Raw genomic sequence first — 20847 nt, 5'->3', positions numbered from 1 at the left:
TTTGTGCCTTACCTGAAGGAAGAGTCTGCTCTGAGGTCTTCGTGGTCAGATCTCATCCTGACACTTTGATCTAACTCTTCTTTCTCACCCTGGCAGCCTGCTTCTGTCTCAGAGTTTTGTGTCTGTCTATGACACAAGATATTGAGGGTTTTTGAGGAGAATCAGGGAGCTGATCCAGTTTGGTTGAGTAAATGAAAGTTTGGCTTTAGTGATGTCCATGTCGCTATTTGGTCTCTAAATTTGTGGTGGTGTGCTGGGAGTAGCAAGCATTGAAAGGAAAGGAGAAGCAAATTCTTTCTTCCGAATTATTCTGTTTTTACTGGTTTTAAGTGATTATGAAATAGCCAGATGAGACTTCCTTTGTGACAATTTCTCTTGAGGAAGCACCCAGAGATGCTATTGGAGAGCATTTTATGATGGTAAATATTTCCCTAGACAAAGATTCCCCCCTCCACCACCACCCCAGCTTATTTCCTGAAGTTAAAGGGTTTCTGTGCCTAATAGGCACTTGTTTAAATTTTTTAATGTTTTTTCAGAGTTCAACAGTAGTATCAAAACCACCTTTTTTGCTGGGATTACTGTTTCCTTGGTGTTTTGAGTTGTGACTCTGTATGCTGGACAAAAAAAAAAAGATGAATTTGGATATTCAGTATTGTCTTTCCCTTGTAACTGCATATTACTGTGTCTCTGAGTAGAAGGGAAATGGATTGCAGTCCCCATGTTCCCAGGTAAATTTTGTAAGAAGCTTGGTATTTGAGTGTGGTATGTTTGTAATTTTTGATATGGGGTTTTTTTCCCCTTCTGTTAATTATCTCTTTGTTAGAGATACATTTGTTTTATGCTAATAATTTAAGAACTGCTTTTAAAATGTAAAATACATGTAAATGTATTTTGTAAATGTAATGTAAAATGTAAATGTAAAAATAACTTCCATAAATTTGGAAGTTATGTTTTACTTAGGTAAAAACAGTTGCATGAAAAGATTTGTAAATTAGGAACACATACTTTTGATTTCTAGTAATGAGATTTCCTTCAAGTACTTGGTTCTTATTTGAAAATAATTTGAATTTTAGAAGTTGTTTTTTGCAATAAATAATTCAGACTGAGAATTTTTAATAGAATTTTATCATGCTTATATGATTTTTTTCCTGATGTCATTGAAAGTTTCTATAAAATGAATAAAAAGTAGAAGATCAATACTACAGTGTTTGAACCTGTGGCTTAATTGTGTGCCTGTTTGGGGTTTTTATGTGTTTATATTTATTTTGGACTTGATTCAGTTGAATTGAGCATATATAAACTACAGAAGGAATGTCTTTATTCTTATATGTACTTGGAAATGTGTTATTATAAAGGCAGTTTCTCATTAGGCTGTTTTGTCTGTGCACTGTGCACAGTTCATTAACATCTCAAATATGTAGAAAGTTGCTCTGAATGGCTGGGTGTGGAAATCTGACAGATTATCAAATACACAGATTGTGTATTTGAGGAAGTATGTACAGAGTTGAATGTGCATTGTCCTATGCAAATTTTTAAATTTGTGTGAAATTTACTTTTAATCCTTTTGAAAATCAGGCATAATAATATTTGAGTTAAGAGTAACTCGATAGGCTAAACTGTGCAGACAGCAGTGCTGAGTATCCAAAGTCTTGCGTATTCCCTGACTGGAGCCCAGTAGCCCTTCTGGAAGGTGGCTGAAACAGAGAATCAGTAAGGTTGGGTGAGATGGTATTATAATGTAAATCTGGTAACTGGAGGTTCTTTTGATTGTGGTTCTCAGGTAAATATTGGGTTTTTTAAAAAAAAAAAAAAAAGATCATCATTTTTCATCCAGTAAAACCCCCCAAACTTTTACTAGTAGTGAAGACTACTAATGGAATAATAGAAGACCGGTGTTGTGCAATAGTCGTGAAAAGAAGCATCAATTATTGTATTGTCTGGGATTTTTTTAAAGCATTAATTACCTTTGTTTTTTTAAAGCTGATGCTGGATCAAAGAACATGCTTCTCTAAGGTTCCCAATTACTTAATTTGCATATTTCTCCAGCAGTTAGAAGGAACAGAAAATCTGCATATGATTTATAGTCAGACTTAACAGGTCTGTTATGGTATTGCTCAGCTTATCTGGCCATTCACGTACTGAATGTGTAGCATTGCTTTCCATCCTGTGGGGGAGGAATGACTCAGAACAAAATCAAATAAGGCTTGTGCTTAAACAGCACTAAAAATGTCAAAGGTTTTCATCTCCTTACTTCTCTTCTCTCTCCTTTCAAGGCAGAGAACCCAAAGCTTACGCTTGAGTCTGGGTTGTGTAAATGCTTAGAGACAAGTTTGTTTGCAATAATGTGAGAATTCTGAAGGAGTCATTGGGCTGTTTGATGAAGCAGAGGGTGTGACTAATCGTGGTATGATTTTGGAATCAAGGCATCAGATTACAATCTTATTTTAATATATTTTTGCTTTCAGCTGGTTAGGGGTCTTTTTATTCAGAAATGTACAAATCTCTCACTTTGTGCTCTCCTTTGTCCAGGGCAGGCATTTTGTGTCACTGGCCTCAGGGGAATGCTCTGGTGGTGGTTGTGCTTGGCTGGCCAGGGGGGAGACAGCAAGTTGTTTTAAACTTTAGAATTTTCTAGTGTCTAACCTCCTGTTGTATCTAAGACTGAATTGTATATGTGGGAAGATAAGACCTTGATTTTTCTCTTATTTTTCCCCTCTGTGTTTTCTGTACATGATTCCCCTCTAAAACTCAAGAGAGTTAAATGAGAAGACTGATTTGAAAAGGTTGATATTTAGTTACTAAGTGAAGAGCTAGGCTCCACATTGTTGCTTTCTACAAACCATATGGACACTCCCACTTCTTAAAGAAGCTGTGGGATTGGTTAATACCACGTATCTTCCTTTGCTGCAGTATCTAAGCAAAGGAAACCACTGTGATATATCAGGTGAAAGACAGGTTTTGGGGCTCTTGCAGTGCATCTGAAACACTCAGATTGTTGGGTGGGTGTCAGTTCCAATCTTCTCTTCTGATGGAGGTGAAGAGCCCTGAGCACAGCACAAATACCACAGCAAGCTCAGTGTAGTGCAGAGAACATTTCAACAGTTCTTTAGCTATTGCTTTACTGGGTTACCCACAAAACTCCATAAATCCTGAAAGAAGAGAGAGGTCTATTAAAACAAAGAAGGACACGGGTTTTGGAGGCTGCACTTAACCTTGATCTGCTGGGACAACATCTTTTTGTTTTTGAGAAGTGAAATAATCCAAACCTCTTTAAGAGTAGAATGAGTTAGTAACTATTTTAGGTTGAAGCTGCCTTTGAGCCCTAGTGGTTTTTTCTTCTTCTAAAGCAGGATTATGAGGATAGCTTCCTAAAAGGGAAATGAAATCAGTCCAGTTTATCCTACCAACCTTAATGGAGTACAGTAAGGCAGATCAGTGTGGAAATTATTTGGCTTTAGAGAGATGCTGATTGATTAAAGTGTTTAGCTTGTATGTGTAACTTATATTTGGAAGGATATTTGTCATGTAGAATAAAAATAAGGTATTGTAAAAATACCTTGAAATTATACCCTAGAAATTGTGAATAGGGATTTACGGGTGAAATGCTTTGAAGAGTCAAGTACTACTTATTCCTGAAAGTTTCAGAAGGTGGGCTTCATTCATTTTGTCTCATATTGAGATTTATACCATTTTTTTTTCAGTATCTCTACCTGATGAAAATGTAATTTACTTGTAACTTCACCATCATCCAGCTGTGCAGTGCCAGCTGTAAAAGACTCCCTAGTCAAGGACTTCTTTCTCTCTACTTTGTATACCACAAGGCTGACTCTAAGGCCACAGGGTTGTTCAACATGTTCTTGCTATAGGTTGCAGTCACAGGCTCTGTGAAAGAGCATCCAGCTCCATCATCATAAAATTGGTCTTTTATGCTCAGCTGTATGTAAAAAGTTACACATGCTCCAGCCAGGAATTGTGTTAATCTCATCACCTGGATTTGAAATTTTCTGGCCTGGTGTCAGACAACAGAAATAAACAAATGATATGACTGATGACCTGAATACTGCCAACCTGCCTTTGCAGGCTTGGTCATTGAGTTGAGTAACTAAGGTGTCCAGACTGCAAACACAGCTTTGGTTAACTTACCAAAGTCATGACTTAAAGCCTTGGAGAGAGAGCTAATGTGTGGGTTTTAGGAGAAGTGTGTGCCTTTACATAACTGTAGCTGACTTACATGTGATTATAATTCATTAATCTTCCAATTTAATTTTAGAAAAATAAGGAAAAAGTCAGTTTAAAATTTTGCCCAGAGTGCACAGAAGAGCATGAAAGTTATATGACAATATGAAGACTGCTTCATTATTAGAATAGAATATTCCAGCTATAAGTATTGATTGTTTTTTTCAAATATGTAAACTTTGGATACTACACTGAATTGGGAACAGAAGAATTTACTGAATAGCTATTAGGTTTTTAATTTAGGAGAAGCAATAAATACAAGCAATATTAATAATAAAAATATATTTTAAAATGTATACATACGCACGCACAAACATGTATAAATATAGTGAAAAGGTGTCAGGGCCCATGGCATTGGGTTTGGATTTAGGTAATCTTTAAAATCCCTTCCGACCCAACCCATTCTGTGACTCTAGGCAGAAATTAATTTTGTTCATGAAGGTGGCTGTAATTTTCCTGCAGTTATCTGTAGTTTCTTAGGTGTTAAACCCACCTGGTTTGGAGCTTTCTGTAGGAAGAAGATTCATTAAGTAAAGATACTGAATACTCTTCAAGGTCTGAAGCTGTAGAAGAATTTTGGCAGGAATGCATCAATGCATTTTAGGATGAACAACTGTATTCATATTCTAGTCTTTCCATTATCTCTTTTGGCTTATCCCATTTCTGGCCCAAGATGATGGAGCAAGTGAATCTGATATAATAGAGACTTCCTTACAGAGATTTGGTGTTCAAGCAATTCTATAGACTGGACAGCTACAGCTTTATCTGAGTGTTGATTGTTTAAACACTAGCTTACATACCAGTGCTTCTTCCTGCAACAGATGTAACATATGGGAAGCTTATGGAAAGAGGGGAAACAGCTTTCCTTTCACCAGACACTTTTTTTTTTTTTTTATCCCATTAGTATTTTTAATAGAGAATGCTGAAGTCGGTGTAGTAAGAAAACATTTCAAAATGTCTGCATTATTTAGTATCTAAGGCACATCTCCCCAGAAAGTCCATCTGGGGCTGAGATGAAATAATGTTAATAGAAGATGATTGTGGCCTAATGTTGCAGAAACTTTCTGTTGTAGAAACAACAATTTAATTTTAAGGCATTCTTCTGTCTCTGCCCGCAAAAGCAAAAAGAAAAAAAAGATGTAAAATGCATAATCTAGGGTGTATATGACACCTGTATATATACATATATATAGCTAATACACATCCATGTCTATATGTATGTATTTATGTTGTTGGCAGATAATTTTTTATTTTATGGTGCCTCCTGCTTTGCCCAAGGATATTGAGCACAGCAGTTCCTGACTATGGCACATGGTTGGGCACCTCTACATGTACAGGTGTGATCACAGATAACCTCAATGTGTCAATATGTTATATTGCAATAAACATAAATAACATTAATATAATGTGGCGTGGAATCTCATTATGTGACTGTCTTGCAACACTCCCATGAGCAGGTGTTCATGCAAAGACTTGTCAGAAGATACCACAGAATCAGCAAGATCCATGTTAGATTTCCTTATGTTAACAAATTCTTCTGGAATGATAGAAAAGACAGGCATGCTGCATAACTTGTTAATCATATTTTATAGTAATTATTCATGTCGAAGGAATTTACACAGTCAGGTCACCAAAGTTTAAATCTAAACTTAAAAAATGGAAGTTGATGTTTTCTGCTGTAGTGAACATGGTTCATATTTTTCTGTACTGTTGTTCTGTATTGCTCCTGTCTGTTCATTGTTTTTTTTCTCTGTCAGCTTTTTTTGTTTCTTACTTTTTGTTCCTGTTTATATGTGCTTGTCTGCTTCCCTCCTCTGTTTCATGTGTGAAGAGTCATGTCCTCCATCAGTTGTGTTTGCTGGGGATCCTGAAAGGTGGTTCTGTCATCCCTTCACTCCACTTCTTTCCAGTCTGGAGTTTTTCTTCTAGCTTCAATAGCCAAAGTGAGGAGAGGCTGGTGGTCATCAGGCCAGAGAGTGTTGAATGTTTTGCTTCCTGGTATCATTATCTCCTTTCTGAACTGGCCATATTGGGTGTAGAAATATGGGGAATAAAGTGTGCTGGCAGTCTGCAATTGATGTTGTTTTTGCAGAGTTGTCACTTATATGGGCTGCTAATAAACTTACACGGGTCACTTAACCTGAAATTAGTGTCTCTCCTGTCTCATTCTAGAGTCTAATTGCAGTGTCTCCTGTGTCTGCAGAAAAAGGAATACTTCTACTTTATGGTGTAAATATACTTTGTGATCATTTTCTCAATGATGCAGAAAAATGTAAATGTTTAAGGCGAGGTGTGTTACAGAAATTGTCTGCATCCTGTAAAGCTTTTCCATATATGCAGTTATCAACAAAGTAGAAAGCTTTGATTCAGTGTATTGAATATAGCGTATTTTCAAGATTTGTCATAATAAAATGCATCAGAGACTTAACAGAGAAACTGTTCTGGTCTGTTTATTTTAAACTGTTGTTTGCAATACTACTATGGCAAGCTATCACAAAAGTCTTATGGGTATTTAGAAGCAGGAAACCTGATATTTAAACAGTTGATTTAGAACTTTTGTCCTCTTCTTTCTGCCTTTATAGTTGTTTAATTCTAATACTTCAAATTTTAATTCAAATAGATTAAATTTTCTGTGGTAGCATAAGTGATTAAATTTTGGGTTTCAAATTTTATGTTATTATAACCCATCCTGTTGCTGGAACGCAGCATGATTGACTAAGTGCATTTAAATTTTGTAGTTATTGCACAGCTTCAGCTCATTCTGAGAGGACAGCCAAGCTTTTTTCCTAAAATTGTTTTCTGAGCCACCCAAGTAAAAAACTGGTTTAAAAAGTTAAAAATTGAAAAAGTATATAGCCCTGAATGTGTGAAGTGCAGTGGTGTGTCTTTTATAAAAGTATCTGCAGGCTTAGACAGTCAGCGTGATTGTGTTGCTTTTACTCTGCAAATGGAGCCTCTTTCAGATTTATTGATAACAATTCATTTATTTAGAGTAGTCATTTTTAATTGGGAGAGCCCAAGACAAAGTGAAAAAATTAAATGTAAGGGGCACATTTAGGCTAATTTTGTGCTTAGCCATTGAAATATGTAACAGCTGATTTATGAGTGTAGGTAACACCAAAATTTTACAAGTTCAATGTGAGTAATCCAGATTTGGTGGGTTGGTTGTTTGGGCTTTTTTTAAATTATGACTTCTCTCTTGAGACTTTTTGCAACTTTTAACTGTAGTGAATTCTTACTGATCTGAAGTCCTGCAAAAGTACTTGCAGCGTTTCATTTTGTAGAAGTGTCTTGTGGAGAGACTCATGTTTTGACTTGTAAATAATATCTCTTAGGAACAAGGCCTGTTCCGATGGTGTTACAGGTGAGTTCAGTACATAGCAATGAATTTCTCATGTAGGAGTAGGAGTTAGTCCTGAGAGTCACCCTGTGTAGGAGCTACTAAACGTCTCAGGCTGGAACATTGAATATTGAATTCCTGCTGTGGTGTTCAGGAGTCAGACTGGTGCTCTGCAGATAACTCAGTGTCCATAGCAATATTTGGAGACATTGCTTTTTTGAGAAGTGCTAATCTCAAACTTCTGAGGAGGAAGCTCACTTTCTCAAAAAGTTGTGTATGAAACAGTAGTCCAGTACTTCTGCACTTTGTTAGCTCCATTTCTCTCCTTTATAAACCTCACGTTCTAGTAGTTGCTAAACTTGGAAATATGAATAGCACACTGTACTTAAAAATGAAGAAAAAGCTGAAGTTTATGATTGATGGATTTACAGTAGACCTTCAGTGCTTTATAGTATATGCTCAGTTTCACATTTTCTCTTATCCCTTCTGGCTCATTTTGATTCCCAGAATAGGATATCACTACCAAAAACTTTTTGCATCATCATAAAACTGCTTTTATCAAGGCCAGCACAGAAAGTTGATGAATTAGGAAATTTGACAGTGTTATGTTTCCCACAGGATTTTTCCCAGCCACAGCCTCATTTCACAAGTGTTCAGTCAGAAATCCTAGATCATATGTCCTCGTAAGAAAGGCAGTTCATTGTTCTCACAGCTTTGGGTGCAATTGTGTTACTTGTGCTAACCTCGGGATTATCTGGGAGCTGTACAAACTCACTTGCATTTGTAGCTTGTAGTTGTGCCTCGTGTTCTGCAGAGCCCTTCTGGAAGCTGGTATTTGTGGCATAGTAGCATCATTCCTGAGCTATCCCCCTGCCTTGGAAAATCTCTCTTTTGTAACTTTCCTCTGTAGTGAGAACTGCTTCTACTTGCTCACTGGAGTGAGAGAGCCATCAGTTCCTTCAGAGTATTTACTACTGTGATGCAGCTCAGTGTATGAGAGGCTTCGAGGAAAGATTAGGGGAGACTTCTTACCAAGGTCTGTCATGGCAGGATGAGGGGCAATGATTTTAAACAGGATACAGTAGGTTTAGATGAGACATAAGGAGGAAATTTCTGAAGAGGGTGGTGAGGTACTAGAACAGCCTGCCCAGACAAGTGATGCTCCATTGTTAGCACTGTTCTGGGTCATGCTGGACAGGGCTTTGAGCAGCGTGGTCTAGTTCTCCCTCAGCAGGGCTTTGGGACTGGGCTGACCTTTGAGGATCTCATCCCAACCAGACCATGCTTTGACTTACTTAGTAGAGGAATTACTGGCCAAGAACCTCTTAACTACTTGCTAAAAGGAGTATCATTGTTCCAGTTAAGTTGTCTTCTCATTATCCTTCAGTTTTTACTATTTCCTGGTGTAATGTAGTTATTAAAAGTAAATTCTACTTTGTTGAGGTTTGACTTGTACATAGGATAGGGATGAGTTTCACCACTTTTCCTTCCAAAGAAATGGAATAAATAATGTTGCTGTATAAATACTTAATTTGAAAAGACAATTTTTAGATCCCTCATTGCAAGGACTTTGAGGTGCTGGAGCATGTCCAGAGAAGGGCAAGGCCAGGTGGGGGTCTGTCTCTTCTCCCAGATAAGTAGAGGTAGAACAAAGAGAACTGGCCTCAAGTTGGGCCATGGGAGGTTCAGGTTGGATATCAAGAAAACTTTTTTTGCTGAAAGAGTGGTTAAACATGGGAACAAGCTGCCCAGGGAAGGGTGGAGTCACCATCCCTGGAAGTGTTCAGAAAATGGGTAGACATGGCACTCAGTGATATGGTTTAGTGAGCATGGTGGTATTCAGTCAGAGATTACACTTGATGATTTTGGAAGTCTTTTCCAACCTTAATGATTCTGTGATGTAGATGGAAGAGAGAAAACCGTAAATGAGTAACACTAAACACTAGTTCGTTTCAATGTGGATGGCCCATAAGGATGGCAGAGTGTAATTAAAAGGAGAAAGGCAAGCAAATACTAAAGCGCACAAAACAACATAAAACACATGCCTAAGAGGAAACAGTGATTGATAATGATTTTTTGAATTTTTGTAACAACCTGTGTAATTAACTTGCTTGTGCACTGGTTACAGATGAAACCTTTTTATGTTTGAATTGTGTTTGTAGGCAGTGTCACTGTTCAGCCAGAATTGGGTTTCCTCTGTCCAGGTTTCTGTTACCTCAGAGTTATATATTGTTTTTGTGTGATAAAGACCCACCACGCTGTATTGCACTATTCCTCATTTATAGAGTCTGTAGAAAGAGTTTCAAACGTGGGTAAAACTGATCACTCCTTAAGTTTTAGCTACTGGGGAAAAAAAACCCAAACAAGAGGAGGAATTACTTTGTTGCTCTACACTCCTTTTTCATCCAAGATGGTAGTATTCTAATCATGCTGACTTTAATGATTAACGTTCCATTTCAGTACTCTGAGCTGTTCTAGGCCATTGCATGACACATCTGAGTAACTGTTGTATGGATAAATGGGCAGGGATATGGAATTGTCAGGAGAGCTTGTATAACTTTACTAGAAGAGAGCAATTGGTCAACAGTGATAGCTTGTCAGCTTTATTTTTAATTTCATTCTGCTGTATACCTCTTTTTTGTGCTTCACATTGCCTTCCTATCATGTAGGGGTTTTGTGATCTCTTACACGAGTGAATGACTTTTCATCAGAAGACAGCTTGCCAAACCATGAAGCTGTGGTTTTACTGACATAGCCAGTCATTCAAAACAGTGTCAGCAGCATGCTGAGCTCAGCTTTAAAGCTAAGCTTGACTACTTGGATTTTGCTTTGTTGAACTTTATAAGTCTTTATGAACTGACAAAATGTTTTTAAGTTCTGTTGAGTCTTTCCTACTGTGTGAAGCAATACAGTCCCAAAGCTGTAGGATGCATTACCCTGTAAATAAAGAAAACTCTTAACCAACAAGCATTCTAATTTCTGAGGTGGAAATTTGTGCCTAGTTATATATAATCCTAAAAATTATTTTAGCTGGACAGTTGCAGGGAGAAATAATCTTTGCGGTTTCTCTTATATCATGTTTATATAGTGAGTATGTGACTGAAGATGGTTGTGAGGAAAAATTGCTCTTGGCACTGTTAAAACACTTTAGTTTCTCATATTTCTGAGATTTTAAGGTCTTCGAGCTAGCAAGTCTTTGTGAAGGTGTCACATTACCATAAAATCACTTGCCTGCCTTTGCTGCAAGAGCAATCCAACGTTTTAGCTGGGTTGATGTAAGTGTTGTGGTATTTGTGGGATGAGTTAATTGGTTTTGCTTATTTGAATGGTTAAATGAATGCAATCTTAGTGTACAAATCTTGTCTTCATTTTCAGCATTGGAACTAATAGTTTATGATTATTTTTAACAATTACAGCCAATGTAATTTTCTACTGCAGGCAGGCACCTTTGAATTTAAGGTAACAGTGGTTCTAGAGGCTGCTCAAGGATTAGAGGTGGGATTACATGATTGCATCTGCAACCAGGTCAGATGCTGGGCATGTTTTCAAGGCTATAATTGATGACTATTAAATAATAGGTATGTGTGGGATGGGATGTTAAAAAACCCTTTTATGTGTACTTAATCCTTTGTGTGAAACAACTCAGTTTGAATTTTTATCTTAAATGTTGTGGTTCTAGACAAGCTGATTTACAAAAATGTTGCTCTTCAACAGCTTATCTGGTGTGTGTTTGCAGTCACTGTAGGAAGTACCATAATAATTATACACCTTAAGATCTACTTGAGTACTGAAATACAGAAGTGCATTGGGATGTGATGATGCAGTAATGGCTGAAATTATATTTATTTGTTAAAATGACAGTAGTAGCTAAACCCCAAAGATACTAATACTCAGTCTAACAAAGTGCTTTCTAAATATGTTGTCTCAGCTAATTAGTTTTTTGTCCTCTCATGTGTTACTGTTGGCAAGCAGTATATGGACTGTATCCTGGCCTTTGGAAACATGTACCAGTGTGTCAGCAGAGATGCTGGGGGTGGAATCATTCCAGTGGTAAAGAGCTGCTGCCTGTAATCAGTTGATCTGCCACAGTGTTCAGAAAGAGTTTTTGTAGAGGATAGTGTTAGTATTGCTTGGATGGTGAGCAGGTGATGGGGAGTTTGAAGTGTGGATTCAGTTCTGACCTGGTATCTGACTGGGTATCTGGTGGTAGCTTTGACAGCAGCTTTCTTGCAGTGCCACAGCATGGTCTCTGCTAACTCCAGTATTGACAGCATTTGGTAAAATCCCCATCCTTATTTAGTGCTGTTTATACAAGAACAGCTTTTGCTTTTATTACAAATCTGCTTCAGGTGAAGGTATCCTCTTGTTATGGCTTTAACAGATAGATGACTGACATGTGCTGAAAAGTGGGAGGTGGTGTAGTGTTCTTGGTCCTGTATCCCTTTCCCCTTTTTACCTTTTCATCTTCCTTTACGCAGTGGTATGATGTTCAGTGGGTATGCATTATGCAGAGGAAGCTTGTTACACTACTAAAAAGTCTTTGGCTTGGTTATTTAATTGTTTTAACAGGTCAAGTTAGTACAGTTGAGTTGACTGCGGGTGAGAAGAAAGGTGGAGAAAGCTGTTCAGTTTTATGTGAGTTGTAATTACCAAGGAGGCTGTGAGGGTGGTGAGGGGTGTGGAGGAGCAACTGAGGGCTCTGGGCTTGCTTAGGCTGGAGGAGACTGAGGGGACACCCCGCTGCAGTCACAGCTTCCTCAAGAGGGGAAGAGGAGGGGCAGGCACTGATCTCCTCTCTGTGACCAGTGACAGGACCCCAGGGAATGGCCTGAAGCTGTATCAGGGGAAGTTTAGATTGGGTATCAGGAAAAGGTTCTTCACACAGAGGGTGGCTGGGCACTGGAACAGGGAAGTGGTCACAGCACCAAGCCTGACAGAGTTCAATAAGTGTTTGGGCAGTGCTCTCAGGCACAGTATGATTCTTGGTGCTGTCCTGTGCAGGGCAAGGAGCTGGACTTTGATATTCCTTGTGGGTAGCTTCTGACCCCAGTATATTTATGATTCTGTAAACTGATTTTTAAATGTTTGTATTCTGCCTCTTGGTTTTTTCTTCTAACACTTTTATGCTGAACTATTGTTATAAAACTCTTAACAATTAAATTTAAATTATTAAGGCCTAAGAAACTGTCTTCCAGGTAGCTTGTTTTTTGGAAATTCACTCAGGAATTACTTGTTTTGTACATAGTAATTGTATACTTGCACATCAGTACATAATTTTTTATACCTTTTCAGATAGTATTGATTGACATAATTAGTATTTATTGACATAATTTAGCTTCAATTGGCTCTTATTCCTGGCGATTTAGGTGTCTTTATTTAAATTGATTTAGTGCTTCAAAAATGATGGTAGCAGAAAATATTTCCATCTCGAGATATTTGATCAAGACTGTAGTAGTTCTTCTATTTTATTTACTCTTTCAGAAAAAGAGGCATCAGTGGATTGATGGAACTGTTGGTTGTTTTCTTAAGTCCTAATAGACAAAAAAATGGCTTAAGGAAAAGATTAAATGTAAAGATATTGTTTTCACTTATGTATCATTTGAGCATGTAAAAGGTGTGAAAAGGCAAATTATTGTATTTCTTTAGGGCTTGAGTCATGGTTTGCTTAATCCCTGAGGTTCACTGAGTGGCTCCCCAGGTCAGCTCTGTGTGTTAACAGAGAGGGACCAATTCTGTGACAATATACTGTGGTTTTGCCATTAGAACTGCCATGTATTTAGCACTGTTAATTTATTCCATCTTTATGGGATACTTTTCATCTAGAGTTCGGGTACTCTCAACTCCTTCCTGAAAGCTACAGATGAAACATCTTGTTTTCATTTTGACTTTGGGTTGGTGTTTGATGCATTGAACTTTCAGTAATTACAAGGCTGGCCATGTTAGGTACCTCAGTGTGTCCCTTAGCCTGTGAATGCTGTGGAGGAAAGTCTTTGAAGGATTGCTTTCCTAGCGTGTTGTGGCTCAGCAGGAGTTCTTGTCTAAGCATCTCAGCTGTGCAGCCTTTGCTGTAAGCCCTCGGCTCTCTGAATAACTTGGTTCTCTGCCTGCCGTGTGCTGTGGAGCAACATGGGAAGTGGGTATTGTATTCCAGCCAGTTCGTGCCTGCTTAGAGTGGAAAATGTGCACTCACTTGTAGTCAGGTCAAGTAGAATAAGCTGAACAAAATGCTGGACAATAAGTAGGACAAAAGGCTGGGCTTGTACATAATGACAATAGCAAATTTTGTGGTGTTGGCTCGGGGGGAAAAAACCCCAACAAATTTCCACAGTAGCTTAGCTATGTAATCCAAGGACTTCAGAATGATTGTGTGTTAGTTCACGCTAATAGTAGTTATTTTGGGTTTCTCGTAGGCTTTTTAAGGCCGCCTGTGTAACTGTAAAGGCTGGAAGCTTCAACTTCTCAAAATAAAAATGGAACTTTGTTACCCGTTGTATTTAGAAGTTCGATCAAACTTATAGTTGGCCAGTAACTGCCAATTACTTTGTGTTATACCTTACCACACATATTTGGGAAATGTTAGAATACAAAAAGTTAACTTCTGTTATTTTAAAATTGTAGTAGAAAAACATTGAATGTATTGATGATGAATCTTCAGTCCACGTGTTACATTTACAGTCACCCATGTTACATTTAAACTTTTATTTTAAGAGACAAATGATACAAAGGCTCTTGCCCATGCAAATGAAATTTTTATAATTATTAACTTCTGTTTCAGATGCTATCATTTGTTATTCCAGAAGTTTTAACTGCAATTTAATTATTATTATTAAATGCAATTAAAACAGAAGTTTTTAACTGCAGTTTATTCTGGTAGGGTACTCCTTCATTACTGCATTTCAGCCTTTGCCTCCTGGGATAAGGAGAGTTGTCTAGAAACACATAGAGCTTGATTGTTGTCAGGTTTTCTTTGAGTATTCTTGTGATGCTCTGCCTATAAGAGTATAATGTTTGTTCATCATTTACAAAAAAATAGGTTTCTGAAAAATCCCTTATTGTAAGTGTAGACAGGAATTTTCTGGTGGAAGCTTCATTTCCTTTTAAAAAAAAGCATTACTCCAGTGGACAGAAATGAATTGTGATGTACAATATATGTTTATTGCAATATTTCTTAAGTCACAGCAAGATAATTCACTTATCTCATTGTTCTTTAGACTTGTCTCATTTATCTTAAAAAATGTGTGACATGGCAGGTTTCATTCTGGGTACTGGAATGTGTGAGATGGGCCAGAGAGGGACCCTTTCTGTGAGCACAGGTGGTGTTCAGTGAACGCTGGTGGCAGCTGAGGGCTGTCCACATGCAGAGCCGCACATCCTGGACTGGACTTGACTCCTGCTTTTTTTACCCCTAAGACTTCAACCATTTTTTTTATACCCTGAACCTGACACTTTTCTTTGAAGATACATACTCTGTTTTCTTGCCTATAAAATAAACTTCCAAAGGAAACTGTTGGAATTTTAGTTTCTAGAGGTATGTGTGCATTTGCTGGTCTGTTGTGCTGCTGGAGGCTGCTGCTGGAAGTTGAACTAACAAATGAAAAGCTGACTGAATACCTGTGCCATGTGCTACCCACAGTTGCACTGAGGTCAAGATAAGCATGATTTAAACTTGGGACTTTGGGTAGCTAATATATTATTAAACACCAGCTCTGCTGGTATCTGATTCTCATTTCCTTTTTGAACACAGGAGTGCATTCTCTACAGTTAAGAATTCCAGTGAGCAGTACTGTTGGAAAGGCTTCTGAAGCTTAGCAGTGATAGATGTGTAACAGGGACTGTGTCATGCAGCACCTCATGCAAAGTTTTTGTGAATCTTTACTTAGACATCAGCTGCCTTTTGGTTACTGCTGTGATCATGAGCCATGAGTGCAAAAAGCGTTTGTTGACTCAGACTGTATTTGCCTTCCAGGAGTCCTTGGATATTGAAGTTCAGATAGAATATTTTTGTTGTTGAATACAAAAATTTTGAAATGGAAGGAGGTGTAGGGGATTTTTTTTTGTTTGTTTTTTGTCACTCATTATGTTAGTATAAATGTAACAGGTACTTCACAAAAATCTGAGATAGATGCTTCTCTAATCCTGCAAAGGGCTCTTTAAATTCTGTTTAATTCTTGTTCAGTTTCCCAAAAATTGCTTCTGACTTCTTGGATTTGTAGTGATGTAAAGACAAAAGAGTTTGAACCCTGTTAATAGAGCAGCTACTTTGTTTTCCAGCCTATTATTTCTGGCATGTTGTAAATAAGACATCTGTACTTGATGATAACTTCATTCTTTTCTGCAGACTGTTCAGAATTTCACTGGGAGTAAATATATAACAGTTCCATTTTATGCAGTCACATGGTGCCACAGTGGGACTGAGTAAAGACCTGAACTAGCACATTCCAGCGCAAAGCTATATAGACATACCTGTGGTATATTAAATGTTTTAATATTACTATTTGAGACATGTTTATTCCCACCCTTATGTTAAGCTATTGTCTCTCTTGGTAGTTAAAATGCATTATGGTAGTTTTTCTACACAAGCAGTTTGGGAAGGACAAAAAGTTTTGATGGCTTAAAAGATTGTGTTTTCTTTTTTACAGAAAATGCCAGAAGCCTCAGAAGACCACAATCACTGGAAGGCCTGTTGACTTCCTTTCTCTGGTAATCTGGAACATCATCCACCTGGCATGGCGCAGGGCAGCCAACAGCTTGACGTGCAGGTACTCCATGATCTCCGGCAGCGCTTCCCTGAGATACCTGAAGGGGTGGTATCTCAGTGCATGCTTCAGGTACGGTGAAGAGTCTGTCTCTTTTATTTTGGCATGAACTACGAGTTTAGTATGGAAACCCTTTTTAGTAGTACATGTGGAGCATAGAGTTTCATTCTCCTGGTTTTATTTTAAAAGGTTGGAAGACACCACTACTTGCATTTCTGACTTATATTTTAGATACAAAAATTCTGTCATTCTTCACTTAGGTTTGTGGAAGTTATTTTGCACTGATGTTTTTCATTGTCTGTGTGACCTGTGACTATATGCATATGGATAATAAAGTGGCTAATAGGATGTTAATTGATGATGGCTACATAAATAACATAGATATACCGGAGGAGGTTTTAGTAAACAGTCACTCTTCCTTCCAAGATAAGGAGCTGGACTTAGCTAGCAATCTGACAGTTTTCCATCTTCATGGTATCTTTTTCTCATGGCTCTCCAGAGGTTTAGTTGTACTTCTCTTTTTCTAGTTCAGGTGGTGGTTCTTCTCTCTGCACTCCTTTTTCTTTCCATTTCATCCTTCTGCCTACATCTAAAATCAGAAATTGGAAGTGATAATAAGCTAGCACATGTAATAAATAGTGGTCATTTGGGAATACCTTCAGTTAATGAGAGGAATCAGGAATGGAATAGAAACATGCAAGATCTGGTTTGGCCTTCTGTGGCGATGGCTGAGTTTGGAAAGCTGTTCTTGCATCCTGCCTGTCCCTGGCAGGTGAGTAGGTTGACTTAGAATAGGGGTTGTAATTTTTGCATTGTGTTTTCTAAGTCATACAAATAAAAATTAATTGCTTTCAGACAAATGTAAAGCAGGGGAAGTCCTTCAAGTTAAAGCTTTACTTATCCTGACAGTCATATCTTCTGTACTGTTTAGTACACGATCCTTTTGATGAACTGTGTTTGTCACAGACATTTTTAAACTGATAAAATTAAAGAACCCATAATGCTGCAGAAGCATATGGTGTTCTGTATCTATTACATGGCATTCTGGATAGCTAGTTAACTTTGCTTAGCAAGTACCTGTTATGTTTTAAAGTATAGATTTTGTTTCCAAACCCACTTTATATTTTAAAGATGTTAGTTGATTTGCAATAGCCATTTGCAATAAATGCTCTAGATTTAAATCAGTTTGGAGTTTTAGACCTGTAAAAACTTGAGGGTCCTTTGAAATAACAACTATATTCTGTACCCTGATAAAATCAGATCAGATCCTGTCCTGTATATATTCTCTTTACTTGCACCCTGACCAAGTGACCTAAGGAAACTGAAGCCTCTGTTCAAGAAGTTCTGTTTAGATGGCAAGTGGCTGATGGTAGTGGTTCACTTTTTGGAGACTGCTGTCTTGGCATTGTGGTGCTGGTTGTTATTACAAGGTCTGGTTCCCACATATTCTGGTCTTAATTTTTAGTGATATATCTGGATATTCCCAGTGATCACTGATGCCTAGGAGGAGAGCTCAGCATGGAGGGAGGTTGTCAGGAGGAAGTGTCTGTAGAGTGAGGGCTTTTCCTATTCAAGTGCTGGACTCTTCTGTCATGTTTGGTACTAACTCTTCATATGAGAAGATACAGACTATGCAAGCTCATCTGATAGTGAAATAATATGAAATTTTGGGAAAATCATCTTCACTCTGGTATTAAGACTGACTAGGTATAGTCCATGAGAAAAGAAATGTAACATGAATTTTCAGACAGTGGTTGTTGAAAATTGTATTGCAAGGCAATATATGTATATATGTAATACATGCATACAAATTTATATAGTGATAGTGTTTAAAACAGAAGTGCAGCCATTATTAATGTCCATTCCTTAGAATGGTAATTTTAGCACACTGAGGAAGGCAGGGGTGTATGTGCATATATAAGTATGTATACATTGGCCGTGGAAGGAGGTACTCTCTGTCAGAGAAGGTACCAGTCTTGGGTCATGTTTAACAAAGGCTGCTAAGGGCCAGATTTAGTTGAACTTAAAGTGAAATTTGTTTTCTTTGGCTACTATTTAAATTAATAACTGAACCACAGCTGATGGAGGCTGTTACATGATAAAATGGGGAGAAAAATAAATCCACCATCTGGAACGCTTTCTAGTGATTTTACTCATTTGGAAAAGCTATCATATATGTTGTTCTTTTAACAGACTACATTAAGCTAAAATTAGTGGAGAGGGCAAGAAGGGAAAAGGAATTTCCCATTATATTTCTCATTTGATTCATAATTTATTGTCTGTATAGTTTTCAACTGCCACCACCACAGAACAAATTAAACATTTAAAAGGGTTATTTGGTTTCTCACTGATGTATGAATAAACCTTTTTTAGCCTTAAGCCTGAAATTCTTAAAGGCAGTTTAAATTTGCTTGGAATTGTAATGTTCTTTATGGAATCCCTGGGACTTCTTTAAGCAATATTTTGACTTAATTGTTAAGGTATTAAATACTGTTCTACCAATAAAAGCTGGTTTAAAATGTTGGGTTTTAAAACTTCTGGGTGAAGAGAATAGTCATGTAAACAGTAAACTGAAAGTAAAAGCAGTAAACACCCAGATAAACACTGAAATGTTATCTGCATTTTTTTGCTTTTTCAGAGTTTGCAATTTTGATCTAGTTTAATTTGATTTGTGTTGTTACTAGAAATAGTTAAATGTACAGGCTTGTTCCTTGAAGAGCATGCAGAGAGTTGTAACCATTACTTTTCTGAAACTGGACTTGAGTTTTTTTTTTTATATGTTCTAGTGTAACTAATGTTACCAGAGCATTTTGCCAGATGCAATGTGAGCTATGTATTACTCATATACCATGTAGCAATTGTCATCTCTATTTCACAATACCTGTGTATGAAATGTTACCCCTAGTTGTGTCCAGCCCAGGCCTGGTTGTGGCCTCAGCTGGATGCTGAACACGGAGGGCTGGCTGTTTCCTGTGCTCTGTGGCAGTAATAGGTGTCTGTTCTTGCTCCTAGAACAACAACAACCTCGATGCCTGTTGTCGAGCCCTCGCACAGGAGAGCAGCAAGTATTTGTATATGGAGTACCACAGCCCTGATGACACCAGAATGAATAGAAACAGCCTTTTGCACATCAATCTGGGTATTCATCCTCATACCAGCTATCACGCGGGGGATGGAGCTCAACTCAATGGTGGTCGTACACTGGTACACAGCTCAAGCGATGGACACATTGACCCGCAGCGCACGGCAGGTAAACAGCTGATTTGCTTAGTTCAAGAACCACATTCTGCTCCCGCCGTTGTGGCAGCTTCTCCTAGTTACAATCCATTTTTCGTGAATGACCAGAATAGAAATGCAGCTACTCCTCCTCCACAGCCACCTCCACAGCCATCTTCCATACAACCAGGAATGAACACGTCTGCTATGCAAGGCCCTCCCACGTATATGCACATACCTCGGTACAGTACGAATCCCATTACTGTTACAGTATCACAGAACCTCCCCTCTGGACAGAGTGTACCCAGAGCTCTACAAATTCTTCCACAGATTCCAAGCAATCTTTATGGGACTCCTGGCTCTATTTATATTAGACAAACATCTCAAAGTTCTTCAGGACGACAGACTCCTCAGAACACACAGTGGCATTCATCGCCACAGGGCCCAGTTCCACATTATACTCCTCGTCCTCTACCTGTATATCCACATCAACAGAACTACCAACCTTCTCAGTATTCTCCAAAACAACCCCAGATCCCTCAGTCGGCTTTTCGATCCCCACCGGCATCCCAGTGTCCCTCTCCCTTTGGCTCTCCTCAACACCAAGTTCAGCCTCCTCAGTTGAGTCACCAGAGTTCACATGTTTTCATGCCTCCTAGTCCTTCCACTGTCCCACCCCATCCGTATCAGCAGGCATCCCAGACTTTTCAAAAGCAAGGTGGTCACTCTGTATCGTACCTTCCTCCTTTTGCTGGACCTAGTTTATCCAAAGGTTCCATGAATAAAATAGAAATTACAGTTGAGCCACCGCAAAGACCTGGGACTGCGATGAACAGAAGCCCTTCACCTATAAGTAATCAACCGTCTCAACGAAACCAGCACCCGCTGTACACAGCCACTACTCCTCCTTCAAGCTCTCCATCCAGAGGTATGTCGGGACAACCCAAACCTCCATTTAGTGTTAATCCAGTATATATTACCTACACTCAACCAGCTGGACCTGCAGGTGCACCAACACAGTCTCCTCGGGTAATGGTGTCTCAGCCAAACCCAACCATTTTTAAAATCACAGTAGGTCGAGCACCGACTGAGAATCTTTTAAATTTAGTGGACCAAGAAGAGCGTTCTGCAGCACCAGAACCTATTCAGCCTATTTCTGTAATCCCAGGATCTGGAGGAGAAAAAGGAAGCCATAAGTATCAGAGAAGTTCTAGTTCTGGATCAGACGACTATGCTTACACTCAAGGTAAATGTTTCACCCTGCAAATTGTAGTGTTGTAAAATGCATTTTCAGCTTGA

At 38.3% G+C, this 20847-nt stretch overlaps 1 protein-coding gene across 1 annotated transcript in view; it reads left to right on the top strand.

Annotated features, from left to right (window-relative positions):
• Nucleotides 1–20847, top strand: part of TAB3 (TGF-beta activated kinase 1 (MAP3K7) binding protein 3) — a 43857-nt gene that overhangs the window by 9288 nt on the left and 13722 nt on the right. The window contains exons 2-3 of the mRNA XM_030282448.4: nt 16216–16404; nt 19345–20794. Coding sequence (XP_030138308.3) covers nt 16303–16404; nt 19345–20794 — 1552 coding nt within the window. The 5' untranslated portion in view covers nt 16216–16302. The remainder of the gene's footprint in view (nt 1–16215; nt 16405–19344; nt 20795–20847) is intronic.

Source organism: Taeniopygia guttata, chromosome 1, assembly GCF_048771995.1.
Source record: "Taeniopygia guttata chromosome 1, bTaeGut7.mat, whole genome shotgun sequence".
In the NCBI taxonomy this organism is placed as follows: Eukaryota; Metazoa; Chordata; class Aves; order Passeriformes; family Estrildidae; genus Taeniopygia; species Taeniopygia guttata.
This window is presented reverse-complemented; position numbering and strand designations above follow the sequence as displayed.